Source organism: Pelmatolapia mariae, linkage group LG1, assembly GCF_036321145.2.
Source record: "Pelmatolapia mariae isolate MD_Pm_ZW linkage group LG1, Pm_UMD_F_2, whole genome shotgun sequence".
NCBI classification, from domain to species: Eukaryota; Metazoa; Chordata; class Actinopteri; order Cichliformes; family Cichlidae; genus Pelmatolapia; species Pelmatolapia mariae.
In genome coordinates, this window is record NC_086227.1 from 11,592,200 (window position 1) to 11,610,153 (window position 17,954).

At 39.4% G+C, this 17,954-nt stretch overlaps 1 protein-coding gene across 1 annotated transcript in view; it reads right to left on the bottom strand.

Annotated features, from left to right (window-relative positions):
• The window catches only part of trip4 (thyroid hormone receptor interactor 4), a 79,144-nt gene extending 61,649 nt beyond the window's left edge, over positions 1-17,495 (bottom strand). Inside the window, exons 1-11 of the mRNA XM_063483288.1 lie at positions 17,319-17,495; positions 16,284-16,465; positions 16,045-16,175; positions 15,016-15,234; positions 14,856-14,934; positions 14,656-14,761; positions 14,283-14,498; positions 14,048-14,177; positions 13,667-13,860; positions 13,435-13,559; positions 12,755-12,846 (exon numbers count right to left, since the gene is read on the bottom strand). Coding sequence (XP_063339358.1) covers positions 12,755-12,846; positions 13,435-13,559; positions 13,667-13,860; positions 14,048-14,177; positions 14,283-14,498; positions 14,656-14,761; positions 14,856-14,934; positions 15,016-15,234; positions 16,045-16,175; positions 16,284-16,465; positions 17,319-17,398 — 1,554 coding nt within the window. The 5' untranslated portion in view covers positions 17,399-17,495. The remainder of the gene's footprint in view (positions 1-12,754; positions 12,847-13,434; positions 13,560-13,666; positions 13,861-14,047; positions 14,178-14,282; positions 14,499-14,655; positions 14,762-14,855; positions 14,935-15,015; positions 15,235-16,044; positions 16,176-16,283; positions 16,466-17,318) is intronic.
• Between the last annotated feature and the right edge of the window lie 459 nt (positions 17,496-17,954).

Genomic DNA, 17,954 nt, shown 5'->3' on the forward strand with positions numbered 1-17,954 from the left:
ACTAAATATAGGAAAAGGCAGCAGAATGAAACAGTCCCGGCTGGTGGTGGAGTAACACTGCAAATTCCTGAATATTGGATTTCCATTGTACTGCAGAATACATGTATTTCTTGATGTAAGCTAAAATACAGAAACAGGAGATCAATCTATGAAGGCCTTTGGCCAAATTCTAAAACGAGCTTAATGTGATAAAACCTCTCCAGTCAAGGAAACAGTTTACATGTAACTTACCATTCTTTAAATGTACATGTGAGGTCTCACAAAGTAGACCTCTGGACTGGCCATAAACAGATTTATGTTTTGCGTTACTAGATTTAAAGAAACAAACGTCTGACTGCATTTGCTTGCTACACTCTATAATTCCAACAGTAACACTGTCGAGCACAAACATACTTCTATGACTCATTAATCAGTTGATGACTAAGACATAAAACAAGATTTGAAGGAAGTGTTCAAACTCACTATGTTTTATTATGAATAAGGATGATAAGCAGAGAGATATTTGAAGATGCTGTCAGGTAAAATCTGGTCAGCTATAAACATACGATTGCATTTCTTATGTTAGACCATCTAATTAGATATATAAGATAAGATAACCTTTATTTATATACACGTGGGAAATTTGTTATATTAATATGACACCAGCCTTGATTGTTCTTTTTTTAAATATTAAGAAAAATCTATCTAATATACATCTCATTTGTTCAGTTCTTTCCCAATAAAAACATAAAACAACATGACACTGGGCCTACTTTTTAAAGCCTTTTTTTCTGTTTTCGTGTCTCCATTAGAAACTGCATAAATCAGTAAACTCACACTTTCTATCAATGTTTTCATCTTCACCTTCCTACACCCCTAATGCAAAGCCTAGCTATAGTAACTTGTTTACACAAAAAATAATACTAACAGAAGTGTCCAGTTAAGCACAACCTGGGCCTCTGCAACAGTGACTGCAATAGCACCCAGGCCACTTTAAGTGAAACCAACCGATCTTTAATTGAGTTTGAAAGCTTCACTGAAAAACTGAAATCTCCATGCACATTTTATCTGCATAATAGGCTTATTAACAAGTGAACTCCCTTTTTTTCTATTAAAAAACCTTCTAAAATAAGATAGTGTCTGTGGCTACTAAGGCTAAATTATGAGGAAAATTCTGTATTTTTATGTTGTCGGCTTTAAAACTGAAAGCCGATGACTTGAGCACGAAGGCGTGTCACGTTTGACGTAAATTCTACTTGATCACACACGAGTACCTAGTTGTGCATATGGGGCAGGCAATCAACTCCCTGCCTCCCACAGCACATATCACTGGAGCCTCATTGGAAATAATCACCCCGCTCCTCCTGCCATTTAAACCGACAGCACCTCATATCAAAAGCACAGTTCCTGTGTTGTGGAATTAAAACGTTGATTGAGTGAGATTAACACACCAAAGACAAATACACCAAAGATGAGCTGTCACAGGCATTCTGATGAATACTCCGGATGACACATTGAGAAAACCTAGATGTGGTTACCCAACATAACAGTACAGACCGATACAGAATCAATTTCCATCAAGATGGGAGCGAGTCCAACTCTGAAAATAGCCCGCTGTGTAACAGGCATGTGGCAAAGATGTTATCTCTTCTGTGACTGCGCTTTGTAAAGATGGCTGAACTGAGAAGCCAAATGGCAAACGGCAGAGGTTGGATCGACTGAAATGAGACCAGCCCTACTTCATGTGATGAATATCATATGCACACTTAAGAGACAGTTTTAACAGACAGAGAAAGCCATTGTAAATTAACTCTGGGTAAGTACTGATTTGTTATTTACAATAAACAAATGCCCACCCCTACTTTCCATTTATCTCTTGTCACTACCAGGAAGTTGCCGAACAGATGCATCGCCCAGTGGAGTACAATTGAGTTTGTAATCAGTGACCCTGCAGCAGCAGAGAGTCTCACGCTCTCTGTCTCTCTGGTTCTCTCTTGAGAAGAGATACTTGTGTTAATACTGACGCTGGGTTGGGCTGGGCTGGATAAAGATCTTTTCTCAAGTGAACACACACACAGGCATGTGTGACATGAAGGAATTGCATAGACATGCCTGGGGAATGTTGGCAAAAACACTCAAACTCAGCTAGACATAATGAGAGAAGTAATGCCTGTTCTCACATTTGAATGTGAACAGGCATAAAGAATAATGATTAAACTGAGAGCTCTTCCGATTCCTGATAATATCGTAGCAGGGAAACATGGTCGCCCACTGACTTTGCACAAGTACTTACTGACTACAACACACAACCTTCATTCATTTTCCCATTCCAAAACAGAAAATTGGCACAGACACAGGCCTCATGAGGAGCGATTTTGGGGCATCAACAACAAACACCAGATGTGGAGATGGGAGATAAATGTCAAACATATTGATTCTATGCTTCATTAAAGCTTATTATGGGGGGTAAAGTTTGCCTGTGGCAATGGTAATAACAGATCACAACATCAACATCCACCGAGGTCTTGTTTTATGCAAACATTGTTTAACACAGTTGGTGCCATTATCAAAGAGAGTACAAACTGAGAGCCAGAACACTGCTTCATAAAATAAAAACAAAAAATGGTGTTTCTGTTCCAGCTGAGATTTCAAAACTGTTTGCAGAGCCAAAATGAGTGATTTGCAAATACAACTTGTCAAAAATAGCAACAGTTATTTTATTTTATCTTTTAAACAACAGATTTCTGTCAAGTGACTGAATTTGACCTAGAACCTTGTTACACTCAAAGAGTCTCAAAGATAAATGGACACTTGACAGCCTGTGACACTGGAACTTGTGACTCTTCCCTTACTCTTCTAATACAAATTACCGTATTTTTCAGACTATAAGACTTAAAATCCTTTCATTTTCTCAAAAATTGATAGTGCGCCTTATGTATGAATTTTGGTTGTGCTACCTGACCTTGAACCGATTTTATGTAGTACACGGCGCTCAAAAATCTGTCAAAAAATGTTTTAGTACGACTTTGGTAAGCTATGAAGCCGCACAGCTTGATGGATTGTCAGAGCATTACGGCTACCGTAGTCAGGAGCCTCGCGGAGTAATCTGGGTCCAAAACTCCGTCCGCTTCAGGTCCCAAAGTCAACACTGCTGCATCACTGAGAGTTAAAAACTGACTAAATTCTTTCATCTTTAATAAAATGATCAGCGTTGCTGCTTTACCAGGTGTAACAATTAAGTTTAACATCCAGGCACCCATGAAAGCAGAATTTATTAAATTTAACAGAGTTAGAAGTTAGCAGGAAGTTAGCTCGCTAGTTTCCACCTAAGCATGATATAGCATGTTCTGACTGAGAGATTTCTGAAAAAATTAAAATGTACCGCTCTGCTATGACTTCCAACATAAATGAAGACAGAAAACTAAACAGCAGTGACTTTTGTAGGGTTACTGAAGTTGGACTAGCTGGTATATAATGATGTGCTACGTGATTGCTAGTGACACAGCTATGTTAGCATAACAAACACAGTGAAGCTGGAAGATGAATGCCAACTTTTTTCCACTCGATAAAAGTTAACGTGAGGGTTCCCGATGGTTAGGGACAAATGCAATCGCATGGCAGGATGCTGTAAACGGACCAAACTTCAGTCAGGAGAACAACTCAGATAATCCATCCACAATAGAAGGTTAGTCATTAATATACTGCAACAACATGAGAATAGAGCAGCTGCGAGAGAATATAGCATTAATGAATCAATGGTATGGAAGTGGAGGAAGCAAGAAGAATGAGTTGAGTAAAGTTTGACTTATCTGACTGTTTTGTTTCGCTGAATGTGCCTTATAATCTGGTGCGCCTTATGGTCCGAAAAATACGGTAAGTAAATAGAGAAACTGGAATTGACTCCAAGTGTCAGAAAGACAACTGAAAACAACTAAAGGTATATAATGGCAGAAATATTTCCGTGGTTAAGAAAAATAACTTCACAGCATCTAATGAAGTCAAGAACACTCAAATTGGTAAGCGTGTCATTGTTAGATCAAGAGACACCACAATGAATGGAAATACCACGGGTTTACAACAAGGTGCAAACCACCAACTGCACTCAAGAACAAGAAGGTGAGATTAGACTGCCAGAAAAAACGTTCTTTATACAGAAGAAACCAAGCTTAACCTGTGACAGTATGATCAGGAGGAAAAAATATGAAGGAAAGAAACAGCTTATGATCAAAAATATGCACATCATCTGCCAAACATGGCGGAACCAATGTAAGGGCATGTGCATATATGACTGCTAGTGGAACCGAGTCACTAGTGTTTATCGATGATGCGACTGGTAACAGAAGCAGCAGGAGGAATTGTGAAGTGTAAAGGGTTATGCTCTCTACTCAGATTCAGCCAGACGCTTCAAGACTGATCTAACAGAGCTTCACAGAGCAAACGGATAGTGACCCAAACCAAAAATTAGGACATTTTTCAATGGCTAAATCAGGGACCTGATCTCAACCCAACAGAGCTTGCTTTTCAGTTACCGAGGACAAAATTGGTCACAGAGGATTGTCATTGAAATATTAAAAACAATCCTTTTATTTCATGTTATGTTAAATTGACCAACTACTGCTGAGCATATTAAAATGGGGGGCAGTGTATAAAAGTGGCTGTAAATCCCAAACCGTTATTGTAATATTTTTGTTAAATGCTTGAACCAAAGCTGAAAGTCTGCACTTCAATCACACGTTGACTGATTTAAATCCACTCTGATGGTATACAGAGGTAAAATAAAGCGCCTTGAGGCGACTGTTGTTGTCGTCATTTGGCACTATATAAATAAAATTGAATTGAATTGAATATTAAAAAAGTTTGTCATTTGCCAAATACTTGCTAATGGAATTTGCGTGGAATGTGTCGCAACGACTAAAAACTAAAAACCAGAGATGAATCCTGTCAGTGTGAAAACAGAAACATTTCTTCCCCTTTTGCTGATTTTTCTTCTTAGTATATTTTATAACAGTAAATATTAGACACCATGTAATATTAAGTACACCCTCACCATTTATATTCCAGGAGACTACAGTTTAGAAGTGACTAGGACTTCACTGATATTTTATCTCTTCAAAAAAGGGAAAAGTCTGCTGTGGATTAGAAATATGTTGAAAAGCTCTGACTTAAAAGAGCAAAAACACATCACACCATTTTTAAAGAGAAAAGAAGGATTTGAACCTGTTTTGCATTCAACACTTCAAGTAAGTTGATATTCAGTTACTCTCTTTGATTCTGACTTATTTTCATCAACGGTGCTGTCTTTCAAACCATCAAAAGGGAGCTGCGTGAAATATTCCTCGCATTGGCTTTATCATTGTTCCAAGTTCCTGTGATCAGCATACTGAGAGAGGAACAAGTCCTATTAAATGAGCAGAACAAAATAGAGAAGAAGCAGAGATAATAAATGGGTATTAACAGGCAGTTTCCCCAACAGTAGAAACTGTGTGACATTTAATGAAGTGGTCTGTGGACTGCAGTGAAATTCTAAACGGTGTATCAGGCCATTTCGAGTCTGGCAGATGGTTCTATGTATTTTTCATGCCGTGGAAAACCTGTGACTGAGGTTCGGTTGGTTGTCATCCAGTGCCTGGGGACCCAGAGCTGAATGCATTCTACACACCACTGCAGAATCACATGATGTCTGACCTCTCTGCCATGGCAAACTGCCCAGCAAGGAACAGGGAGGAAGGGGAGGAATGTCAGCGTGTTAGTGTGTGACTGAGGTTGTACAGAAAGAGGCAGGGAGAGAAAGCAAGACCCAAAGATGCATGATTGAGTATGAGCTTGCATGTCTGTTTACTGAGCGTAAACTGAATTCTCTGCACCCACACACAACTTTACCGCACTGACCTGTAAAACATACTGTTAGAGAGGGAAAAATATGGATGGAATAATGCAGGGGGAGGAGAGGAGGAAGAGAGGGAAGCAACCACTGCTAAGGATTCACACAATGTTACAGAGAAAAAGGGGCATGAAAAAAAAAAAAAAAACAGCATTGCCTGACTTCCCTTCCTTTGGAATGCATCCAATATATCCTGTGAGTGTGAGTGTATGTGCGTGTGTGGCATGCTGGCAGGAAGGCTTTCAGCATATAAATATCACATTACCACACAAGGAAACGCAGGCATCAGTTTGAGCTTCCAGCAGGCCTAACAAGCACAGGAGCTCCACTCTGGAGGTCAGAGGCAGAGCTTACACAAATGGAATTCCACAGGAACCAGCACTTCTTTTAACAGATAAGTGGCTGTAGCCTTGCAGCTGTGTGATGTGGTATAAGCCTGGTTTCAGTTATCTCACATGTGCTAGTGTGCACAGATGTACCAAGCTGCAGCATATATAATATATATACTGAGCTAGAATAAGATTACATACACAATTCCACAAAAATAGGCTTGAAGCTACAGTGAAGAACAACTTAAAGCCTCGTTTTATTAACTGACCAATGCACAGCAGATTAGATTAGATGAGATTAAGTTAGCAGGAAAGGCAGACATAGAACAACGCTCAGCTTTTTCGGCAGTATGAGTCTGCGATCAGTAAAATCTGAACTGTGAAGCATCTGACTCAGCAACCCATGTTCAGTAAAAGGGGGAAAAAGATGTACTGCAGTATATTCAGAGAGACACCTGATCGTCTTAAACTCAGCAGGTCTGCAGCAGGACAAATACCCCAAACATACCACAGCGAGGGCCATAAAGAATTATCAGTGACAAGAAGACCGAGGAGTCCTGCAACAGATGGTATGGTTCCCACAGAGCCCTGATCTCATCAACACTGAGTCAGTCTGGGATTACATGAAGAAGCCAAAGGCACTGAGGCAGCCTAAATCCTCAGGAGAACTGAGATGCTGGGAAGAACCTGCTAGTCAAAAAGTGCTCACACCACGTTCTGACTTTAGATTTGTTGTTTTTGTGTCATATGTGTCATGCTGAATAGGTTATTCCACAATTACTTAATTTTGTATGTGCTTTTTTTTTTTTATTACTGTTAATTATTGCAGTATAATGGCTCTTTGACTTTCTCACTAGTGTTCAGATGCAAACAATAAATATATGCATATGCCACTGTTGTCAACTAAACATACAGTCAGGTCCATAAATATTGGGACATCAACATAATTCTAACATTTTTGGCTCTATACACCACCACAATGGATTCCAAATGAAACAAACAAGATGTGCTTTAACTGCAGACTGTCAGCTTTTATTTGAGGGTATTTACATCCAAATCAGGTGAACGGTGTAGGAATTACGACAGTTTGTATATGTGCCTTCCACTTCTTAAGGGACCAAAAGTAATGGGACAATTGGCTTCTCAGCTGTTCCATGGCCAGGTGTGTGTTATTCCCTCATTACCCCAATTACAATGAACAAATAAAAGGTCCAGAGTTCATTTCAAGTGTGCTGTTTGCTTTTTGAACCTGTTGCTGTCAACTGCCAGGATGAGATCCAAAGAGCTGTCACTATCAGTGAAGCAAGCCATCCTTAAGTTGAAAAAAACAAAACAAACCCATCAGAGAGATTGCAAAAACATTAGGCGTGGCCAAAACAACTGTTTGGAACATTCCCAAAAAGAAGGAACGCACTGGTGAGCTCAGCAACACCAAAAGACTAGGAAGACCACGGAACACAACTGTGGTGGATGACCGAAGAATCCTTTCCCTGGTGAAGAAAACACCCTTCACAACAGTTGGCCAGATCAAGAACACTCTCCAGGAAGTAGGTGTATGTGCGTCAGAGTCAACAATCAAGAGAAGACTCCACCAGTGTGAATACAGAGGGTTCACCACAAGATGTAAACCTTTGGTGAGCCCCAAAAACAGGCAGGCCAGATTAGAGTTTGCCAAACGACATCTAAAAAAGCCGTCACAGTTCTGGAACAACATCCTATGGACAGATGAGACCAAGATCAACTTGTACCAGAGTGATGGGAAGAGAAGAGTATAGAGAAGGAAAGGAACTGCTCATGATCCTAAGCATACCACCTCATCAGTGAAGCATTGTGGTGGAAGTGTCATGGCGTGGGCATGTATGGCTGCCAGTGGAGCTGGTTCTCTTGTATTTATTGATGATGTGACTGCTGACAAAAGCAGCACAATGAATTCTGAAGTGTTTCGGGAAATATTATCTGCTCATATTCAGACAAATGCTTCAAAACTCATTGAATGGCACTTCACAGTGCAGGTGGACAATGACCCAAAGCATACTGCAAAAGCAACCAAAGAGTTTTTGAAGGGAAAGAAGTGGACTGTTTTGCAATGGCCAAGTCAATCACTTGACCTGAATCCGATTGAGCATGCATTTCACTTGCTGAAGACAAAACTGAAGGGAAAATGCCCCACGAGCATCACCAGGGATGAAACCCAGCGTCTGGTGATGTCTATGTGTTCCAGACTCCAGGCTGTGATTGACTGCAAAGGATTTGCAACCAAGTATTACAAAATGAATGTTTGAATTATGGTTCTTATTCTGTCCCATTATTTTTGGTCCCTTAAGAAGTGGGAGGCACATTTGCAAACTGTTGTAATTCCTACACCGTTCACCTGATTTGGATGTAAATACCCTCAAATAAAAGCTGACACTCTGCAGTTAAAGCATGTCTTGTTTGTTTCATTTGGAATCCATTGTGGTGGTGTATGGAGCCAAAAATGTTAGAATTGTGTCGATGTCCCAATATTTATGGACCTGACTGTATATGCTGATGGTATACTATAACCTATATATCTATCCATGCAGCAGATGAACACCATAAGAAAACCATTTTATATTCTTGCTTTTTATATAAAATCTTCTTATATTTACTTGTTATGCTGTAAATAAGAGTTTCACCTGAATTAGCACTCACTTCAGTGCTTGTATTTCCTTTTAAAACCCAAATGTAAGTTTTGACTCAGTATGTTGGCAAAGTACCATTAACTTCTAACATTAATATTTGCTTTATTCTAGTAATGAAAGCGTGAAAGTGAGCATGCTCAAGATCAATACCCTAAAAGTGAAGCTAACTGAAATTCAACCACCATCCTGATTATTTTAACTTGTGTTATTCCTGTTGTGACACATCAAAGCGTGTTCTTGTCTAACAAAAAAAAAATCAAGGTAAATTTCTTTGCTCTGAAAGTGGAATTAATGACAAAAGAAAAAACAAAACAAAAACTGAGTCTTTAACAGTTGGTTTTGAGTCATGTCACGAATATGCATTTAACTGATATGTACGTGAGCTGGGAAATGTGTTACATACCGGCCGTCAACAGTTCTGAGGTCAAAAACATATGCTTATCTGAGATACCACAGACTGGATTACTGTTCAAAAAAAGAAGGATGCAACTTATAGATTACTATGTTAATATTTTATCATTAGGAAATGTGTAGGGCTCTTTGTTCAGATAATGCATGTACAAACCTCCCTCACACACATTGCCCACTTTGACTTCTTGTCCTCTTAGTCATATCATATGAATGAAGACCTCTTTTTGGTATTCACTAAGACATGTATCTCTGCAGCTGGTGGTCTGGTCTTTGAAACAGGGTAACAAATCAGACCTTAAATGAGAGTGTGGATTGATCCAATCAATTTTTTCACTGCAGGAGTAAGTAGATGTGTGATTCAAGCTCTACATGGGGTCTGATGTGCCTTTGTCTGTGCTAGAAGCTTTCATGGAGATAGAGAACGCATATGTGGATGTGTTGATTTATGTAAAAGCAAAAAACAAATAAAAATAGGGAGAAATTCTTTTTGACTTAAAGCAGCTTTAGTCAACATAAAGAATCTGTTACATTTTTACCACCTATAAACCTGCTCAGATTGGCTGCACCTCTTTGATGATGCTTAACTATCTCACTTAGCCTTTTGCTGCAAAAACATTCCCATTTTCAATCTGTAACATACCCATCTCTATCCCAACCCCCCTCTGCAGCAGGCAGGTCAGGCATACATCTCCACCCATTGCTGAGTGAGCACTGGGGGGTAGGAGTGGAGAGACAGAATACAGATCATAATGGCTGGCCAATTATCAGTACTAAGGGGGGGATGGGAAGCTGGGAGGAGTGAGAGATTACAGGGAGAATGGATCAATACACCAGTCAGTTTCTAATGAGGGAAAGAATTGGTCCAAGTCAAGCAGATGGAAATCCTGCTCTGCCTGAGGTGGTCTTTCTGCACTGTCTGTCAGCAGGGTTTCAGGTTTTTGGTGTTGTGCAATAGCGCCCCAACAGAGGAACGAGTGCAATGACACAGAATCGCCAATCAGTGACATTTAAGCGTTAAAAACATTTTTTTTTTCCATTTCTGTGAGTCAGTAGTGTTTCTCTCATGCTCTCCTAATCTTCCCACATTCCACTTTCCCTGAATATTTCATACATCATGAAGAGACAGATTTAGAAGAGCCTGAAGAATAATGGCTGTCTGTCCTTCACCACCCCCCTTTTAACCACCCACAGCTGCCAGCACAGGACAGTAAATCCTACACCTCACCCACTCTCCCAACCCAGCAGTGCAGCTATGTGCTACTATACACTAGCACAACATGCCCTCTTCTACTTACACAAAAGGAATCAAGATTCAAACGCTAAACCATTAATGGCTTTTCCTTTTTTCCAAAATGTCGACTCCAATAGGCAGTAGCTAACAGTTCAGCACCATCATTAGGCATTTGGTGCTGTTATTCTTTTCTAGTTGGTTCACTTTTTTTCTACATGTGTCTTGCTTTCTTTTTTCTGAGGGGCCTTGTGTGAGGTGGGGGTGTTATTTATGGCTGCTCTGTGCAAGTGGTCACACATACACACACACACACACACACACACACACACACACACACACACACACACACACACACACACACACACACACACACACACATACACACACCCTTTCACAGGATGAAAGGGCAGCCACACTGCCTGCAAACATGATTTTACAGCCCTGGGTGGAATGAGTGGTGGAGGAGAGAATGAGGACAGAGTACAAAAGGGGAAAGCCCTTAGATTTACAGGTCCCAGCAGTCAGAATGCAACCATGAAACAGGACACATTTTTAAGGCTATTTTTTTCTTTCAACCAAAAACACAGCTTCTCAGAAAAAAAAACAAAACAACAACTGCCTTTATGCAGGGACATACTGTGTGTGTATGCAGAGATGTGCAGAAATACAACAACCCACAAGCAGATTATTGCCTTTTCTGTGTGTATGCGTCTTTTTTTTAAGACTGTGCAGTTTCCAAATGTGATCTGCTTTTGTTTAACACTGAAGATGGCAGAAGATCATGTATGCACATGTGCAAGAGGTTTTCCAGCTTTGCAGGGTGAGAGCATGTTTATGCAATGTGTAGAATTTGACAAATTCCCCCACTTAAATATTTTAACAAGACTATTCTACATGGATGCGAGTGTATCCGTGTGTTACGATATCTATGGAGTATGCCAGGTAGAGGTGTAGAGTACAGAATAAAAAGTAACTAATGTAATCAAATAAGGCATGTACCTAAAGATGAAAATTTAAAGGAAAAAACACAATGTTTCTTGGTGAAGTGTTATAATAACATATAATACAAACATTTAATAGTCTGTAAAAGAATGATTTGAGACAAGCAGTGTCTTGCAAAGCCGGGGGCAAAACAGCCAAAATGAAGATGGCAATGCAATTAAGTTTAAATGTGTTCCATTCACAGCAAATGGGGAGAACCACTCTGTTTCCACACAATGCTATAATGGAAAGTAGGGTGCATTTTCCAGCTTATATCTGGTAACACTGCAATTAATTCAACTGATTTAGGTGCAAAAGCTCAAGTAAACAGTTTATTAGTCCTACAAGGCAACAGTGACCATGGCACTAATGGAGCAGCAGCATTATTTGCTGCATCACATGTTCACAGTCACTCTAACACTGTGAGCTAAGGGGGGGATTTCATTTCAAGTAGAATTGCTTTCTCCTGTGAACATATCTGAAATACACACAAAGACTGGCACCACTGTAAAATGTACATACCACCACTCTGGTGGGAGGTATTTTGGTGTAATGAGAGCTTGTATTTGGTTTCTGTGGTGGATACTGCCCCTAGTGTGACACACTGTAAACTGGCAGGGAGGTGTTGTGAAGGGTGGAGTCTGCTCTCTGCTGACAGAAAGTGGCACTGCACCAAATTACTCACAATTACACAGAACAGCCAACGACAGTCACTAAACAGTACTGACATGAAAGGACTAGAGCTTGAGATCATACTTATTACTCAAAATTATCCACTGGGCACTTCAAACACACTGAGAGGTCTCAGTGTTTTTACAACCACTACTGTTTTTTGATATAACTGGAACTGAGTTATTACTTAACAGAGTTCTGAATGAAAAGACTTATTACAAAACTCTGTCTCTAACTTAATACAAGTTAGGTGTTTGATGCGTCACTTTAACACTGTCTCCAAGGCTCACATGGACAAATACATAAAACCTATATATGGCCTTTTCATGTACAAACCCAGAATTTATTGACATTTTCTTAAGTGAATTAATTTATACTTTAAATGTACAACTACTTTAGATCACAATGAAGCACAAATGATGACAGGAAGGCTGTCATCTTTAATCCAGTTGCAGACATTTCATGTTTCTGTGAACCCAGACTGACTTCAAACAGAACCCATAATATCAATTGGTCATAAGGAAAATGAGAGTAGTGAAACCTGAGATTTTCACTTTTTGGGTTTTTTTTTTTTTTTTTTAGTTGTAAAAGTACATCTTTCACTAACCTGTTCTCTGAATTGCTGCTGAGATAGACAGTCAGTCACATTAACGCAGCCCAGCAAGCAGCCAGTGGGATAGTCTTTAGGAAACATGGGCCCTGTGGAGATAAGACCAGGATCACTGAATCAACAATGTGTGGAATTAAAAGCAATCAGTATCACTTTATGACAGCACCATGACACAGAGCCCAGTTTAGCATTAATATTACTTGTATCAGCACTAAATTATGATACCATTATGACATGTTATTAACAGCATTTTATTATGCCCATGAAAAGAAAGTTGTGCTTGTTAGCAAATTTAAACAAATATACTTTTCTGCTAGAAATACTTTACTGTGTGCAATAAAAAAGTTTATTAAATATGCCCTAAAGACACTCTATGTCCTTTCACAGCTTTCACAGAGAAAGCCACAGCTTGGCAATAAGATCCAAAGGGCCTATTACAAAACCTAGCGCTAATGTTGTTACAACGGCCTTTAAAAGGGCCCACATAAAGCTACTGGGGGCATTTTTAACATAAATATTTCTATATTATTTTTTCCTGAGCCAAGGAAAGCATTACCCATGCATTATATTTTCTAGCAGCTTTTTTTCTCTCCTCAGCAGCACCACATTTAAATCTGTTTAAACCAGAAATACATTTTTAGTATTCACAAACTGATTCCTTTGTACAGCATCTGCACCTTTTTTATAAATGTGGCGGTACATGGCTTCCACCTCTGCGATTTCTTGAGGGGTGGGCTTCTTTGCTGCAGCTGCAATCCAAAGTCGCCCACGGTGTGACGTGTACCATGTTCGTCCTTCTACCCTGCATACACACATAAAATGTCACATATTACAACACTTTGCCAAAACCCAAGTGTCTACAGGAGTTTATCATATATACAACACACATACACACTGCACAGTCCTTACCTCTTGATGCCCTTTACCAGTAGCGAGGCCCACGGCTGGTGCATGCTGAGGCACCAGCCGCCATCGGACATCTCCTGCAGCTCTTTGTCTTGGAGCCTCAAGCGGTGTCGTTCTTCTCTTCCCTTGTCCTCCATTGCACTCTTTCCCTTCTCCATTGGTTTCTTGTGGCTTTCACTCCCTCCAACATCAACCCACTGAAATAAGCATTCATTAGAAACATCAGTAGAGTCTGTATGAATGCCCACTGTTTTGTGATGGGTTAAAGTGCAGAGCAAACTCAAGTGATTTGACTGATATTTCATTTGAATTTATAAAATAATACAAATGACTAAAGAAGAATTATTAAAGAAGAAATGCTACGTTCAGAATGGATCAAGTTACCTCTGGTGCAGATTGCATTATGTTGGGATTCACCAGATCTCTGAGGCCCTGCCGTCCACCCTTTCTTTCAGAATACACTGGTGATTTAGACACCGATTCATTGCTCACTGACTTGAGGGTCTCATCCAACCTGCAAATTATTGGAAACATTTCAGAAAGTCTGGCTGTTTAACACAACCACATAACATAAATCTGGGATTGCTGTTGTGATTCAGGTGCTGTCAGATTATCTTACTTGTTGTAATACTCATTCAGGTTGTTTCCCTCTTCAATTACTTGTCTACCAGCAAAGTCAAGTGTGATCTTTCTGTCTTTTCGAGAGGCATGGCGAAGCTCTCTCAGCTCCTCTTCCTTTTTCCTCAGTTTCTCTCGCTCATTGGGTGACAACCACTGATTGGATTCAGTGGCAAAGTAATCAGACTCGTCATCCAGAACCTGTGTTCTTCTGACACTGGGGTTAAAGGGAGGCAGTGAAGTGTTATTACCAACTTTCATCACTATCTTCTACAGCAATCAAAATGTCCTGTAAAAGTGTAAACACTGCACACAGAGCAGTAAACCTATCCATTCTTGTAAAGCTCTTTTCTTAACTGTGTGTTTTATGATACCTATTCCTGTCATATTCCAGCAGTTTGTCTTTGTGCTGAATTGCTTTCTCCAGCCCAGCCTTCATCGTGGCCTCTTGGTGTGAGAGATATTCTCTTTCTCCGAAGTCTGTCACCAAAATAAAAACAAACTCACAGTATCAAACCAGTTGATCTTTTCAAAGAGTTTCTTTTCATAAGTCCTGACTACTTAAGACTCTCACCGCCCATGAGCTTCTTTCTTAGTTTCTGGCTTTTGTTGGAGTCTCGTTGGAGGATCTCCTGTTCTTCTTTTGTGCAGACCTTAATCAGAAAACACTTTTAGCACAAGAAGAAAAAGCCCCAAAACAACAACGCAATCTAAGGACTGAAAGTGATATGTACCAGGCTGCCACAGAAGAAACAGGGTCCTGAGCCCTCTTGCTCACACACAATACGGCCACAGGTGATGCAGTTGTTAATAAGCTTGTGCTTTTGGGCAAGGCATTCACAAGCATGCCGACCTGGGAGTAACACAGCCAGCCTGTCCTGACCCTCTTTAGCGTAGAGATTGACAAACTTTGTTTTCTTCTTTGATGATGATGTATTACTATTTTCCTGGGCCTGAAGAACAATTGAATGAAGAAAAGTAGAAAGGAAGACGTCTGTTTAACAAATGAACACAACAATAAAAATGGCACAGGACATGTACAAATAAACATGATATTGATATCAGTTACAAGTTTGGACCCCGCTTTTGTTTTTTTTTGTTTTTTTAAAGGATTCTTTAATATTTTTATTCTTTTTTGTATCAGAACGCAGAAATATCACCTGAATATATGAAAAGAAAACAAAGTTTACTTTAAATTATTCAAAGCAGGACTTTGAGATTCCCCTGCGATGCCATAAGCAAGAATCTATCAACAGGCCGTACTTTTGACAAAAAGATATGATAAAAATGATTAAACATAAAAAGCATGTCCCTGACTCAGCCCTTCATGACTGAATAGCAAAAGCAAAATCCACTACTTTAAACAACAAGAAACAGAGTTACAAGTAATTTTAGAAGTCTGCTCATTAATGAACTGGATATTACATCAGTGGAAATCTGTCCGTTGCTTTGATGAATGCAGTTTTATGTCTTTGTTAGATATGGATATTGTGAAAGGCTGTGAATGCACTGAAGTGACACACCATCCCATCTGACTACCATATTAAGTTACATCACAGGTTTGATGTCCATATTGTTCTACAATGTAAAAAATATTTTTTAAAAAAGAAAAAGAAAACAAAAGAAAGAAGAAAATCACACACTGATGAGTAGGCATGTCCAAACTTCTGACTGGTATTTTATAAGTTCTGTCAATTTGGTAACAAATTACCTCTATAAAGCAGGTGAGAAGACAACAAAAGTGTGGCATTATTTGTACCCACCCTCATCAGATCAATGGGGGTTTTTACAGCTTCTGGCACAGGTTCTGCTTGGCTCACGGTCATCACCTCCTGTTTGTTGCGTCCTTTTCGTTTAGATTTCTTCTGGGTATCTCGGGTCATATCTTGTGCATCTAAAATATAAAAAGAATTACCTTCATCAACGTTGTTTCAGAGCAACTGAGGCGTTCTTTACTGTAGTTCCTTTTATGTAGTCTATCTGAATGAAATTTGTTTCTTACCTGGTGATGAAACAGATTCTTTGAGAATGAAAAGACCTGTGGTATCTGCTGCCTGTCTTTGAGTCTTCTTCCATCTGCTGAGGAGCTCGTTAATGAACTGCCCCTTTTTCCCATCTGTGCCCTGCAGGAGGTCTCCCACATATTCCTCAATCTCTTCAGCTTTCTCGATTGATAGAATGTATCTTGGAAACACAACGGCACAACTTCATTTAATAACATTTCTATACATATTAATTGCCTAACATTTTAAAAGACTGGAAATAGTGACGAACTGTCATTTAATTATCAATTACTTTTAAAATATTCTTTCAGTAATTTTAGAAGTATGCTAATATATCAGGAGCTTAGGTATAAAAAAAAAAAGCATTTGTACGAATGTGTGTGGGGCTGGGTGAACGAAACTTGTAGTAATATATACTGTAGCTATATAAATACCAGTCCATTTACCATATTAGTCCACGAAAAGCTTTTCATATATAATTGGTTAAAATTGCTTATTTTAGGGTACACATTTATGCAGTTCTTCATCTCTGTCTTTATGATAAAATATCAGCTTCCAGGCTGTTGATTTGATGGGTGGACTCCAACTTTGCTTGGTTTACTGTCCATATCATTTGCTTATTACCTGCCAAATGAAAAACGTTATGATTTCTCAACAGAAAACTATGTTCACTGTTTCGCTTACATACACTAAACCATGTAAACCACGTAAACCATGTGTGTAGGTTTTTAATAGTTAAAACAAATAAAAATACATAAAGACACAAACTCCCACTCGACACTTGTCATGTAGAAAAAGGTTTAATCTGACTTTTTAGCCAAAACAGCTTGTTCACGGTGAGCCACTAAATAGTCAATACACTGCTATACAGCTGTAGTGTCACAATTAATTAGCTGTATCAAAAACGACAACGACACGTCATATACATACATAAGTACACCACAGCGCAGCCTAGCTTACTAGTTAGCTGATCTGCAGATGCTACAATTAGCCAGACGGCAGACAGTAATAACAGGCAGGTAAAATTTTCTTACTGGACGATTTCTTCACCCGCCTCCAATCCAAACTTGTGATGTAACTGTTCCACACACCACTGCAACAACTGCTCCGACATTTTTACCAGATGACAGGTTCCACACCTTCAAGTTTAAATCAAAGAGATCGGCGTGTCAAGCACAAACTTATAGCATAAACGTGTTTCCAGTCGGCGAAAAAACAAATGCGCACATAACATTGGCGTTTACCGGGAGTACGTGGCAGAATCCCGTCCTGGAACAACTCATGTTGTGGTGTAAAGGTTCCACCTGACCAAACAGCCAAGTAAAAGAAAGAAAGAGGGGGAAAAAAGACTTGTGTAAAATCATCTGTCTTTAATTGTAACTTTTCTTTAATTATACGCAGGTGTTAGTGAAACTAAACACTCCTTTATCAGTGAAATACAGATTGGTTGCACTTTTGAGTTCAGTCACTAGATGGCAGGTTTGCAGTAAATTTAAATACACAAGCTTTAGCTGTTGCTTAAATCGACAGGTTCCACCGAATAGTCCCACAATCGGCTTATACCTGGCATAGGTTATTATCGTACATGAGCCAATCAAGCTTATGTCTGAAGTGACTGTATTATTAGTAAAACAAGTATATAACAAGACTATAAAGTATAGTCATCACCA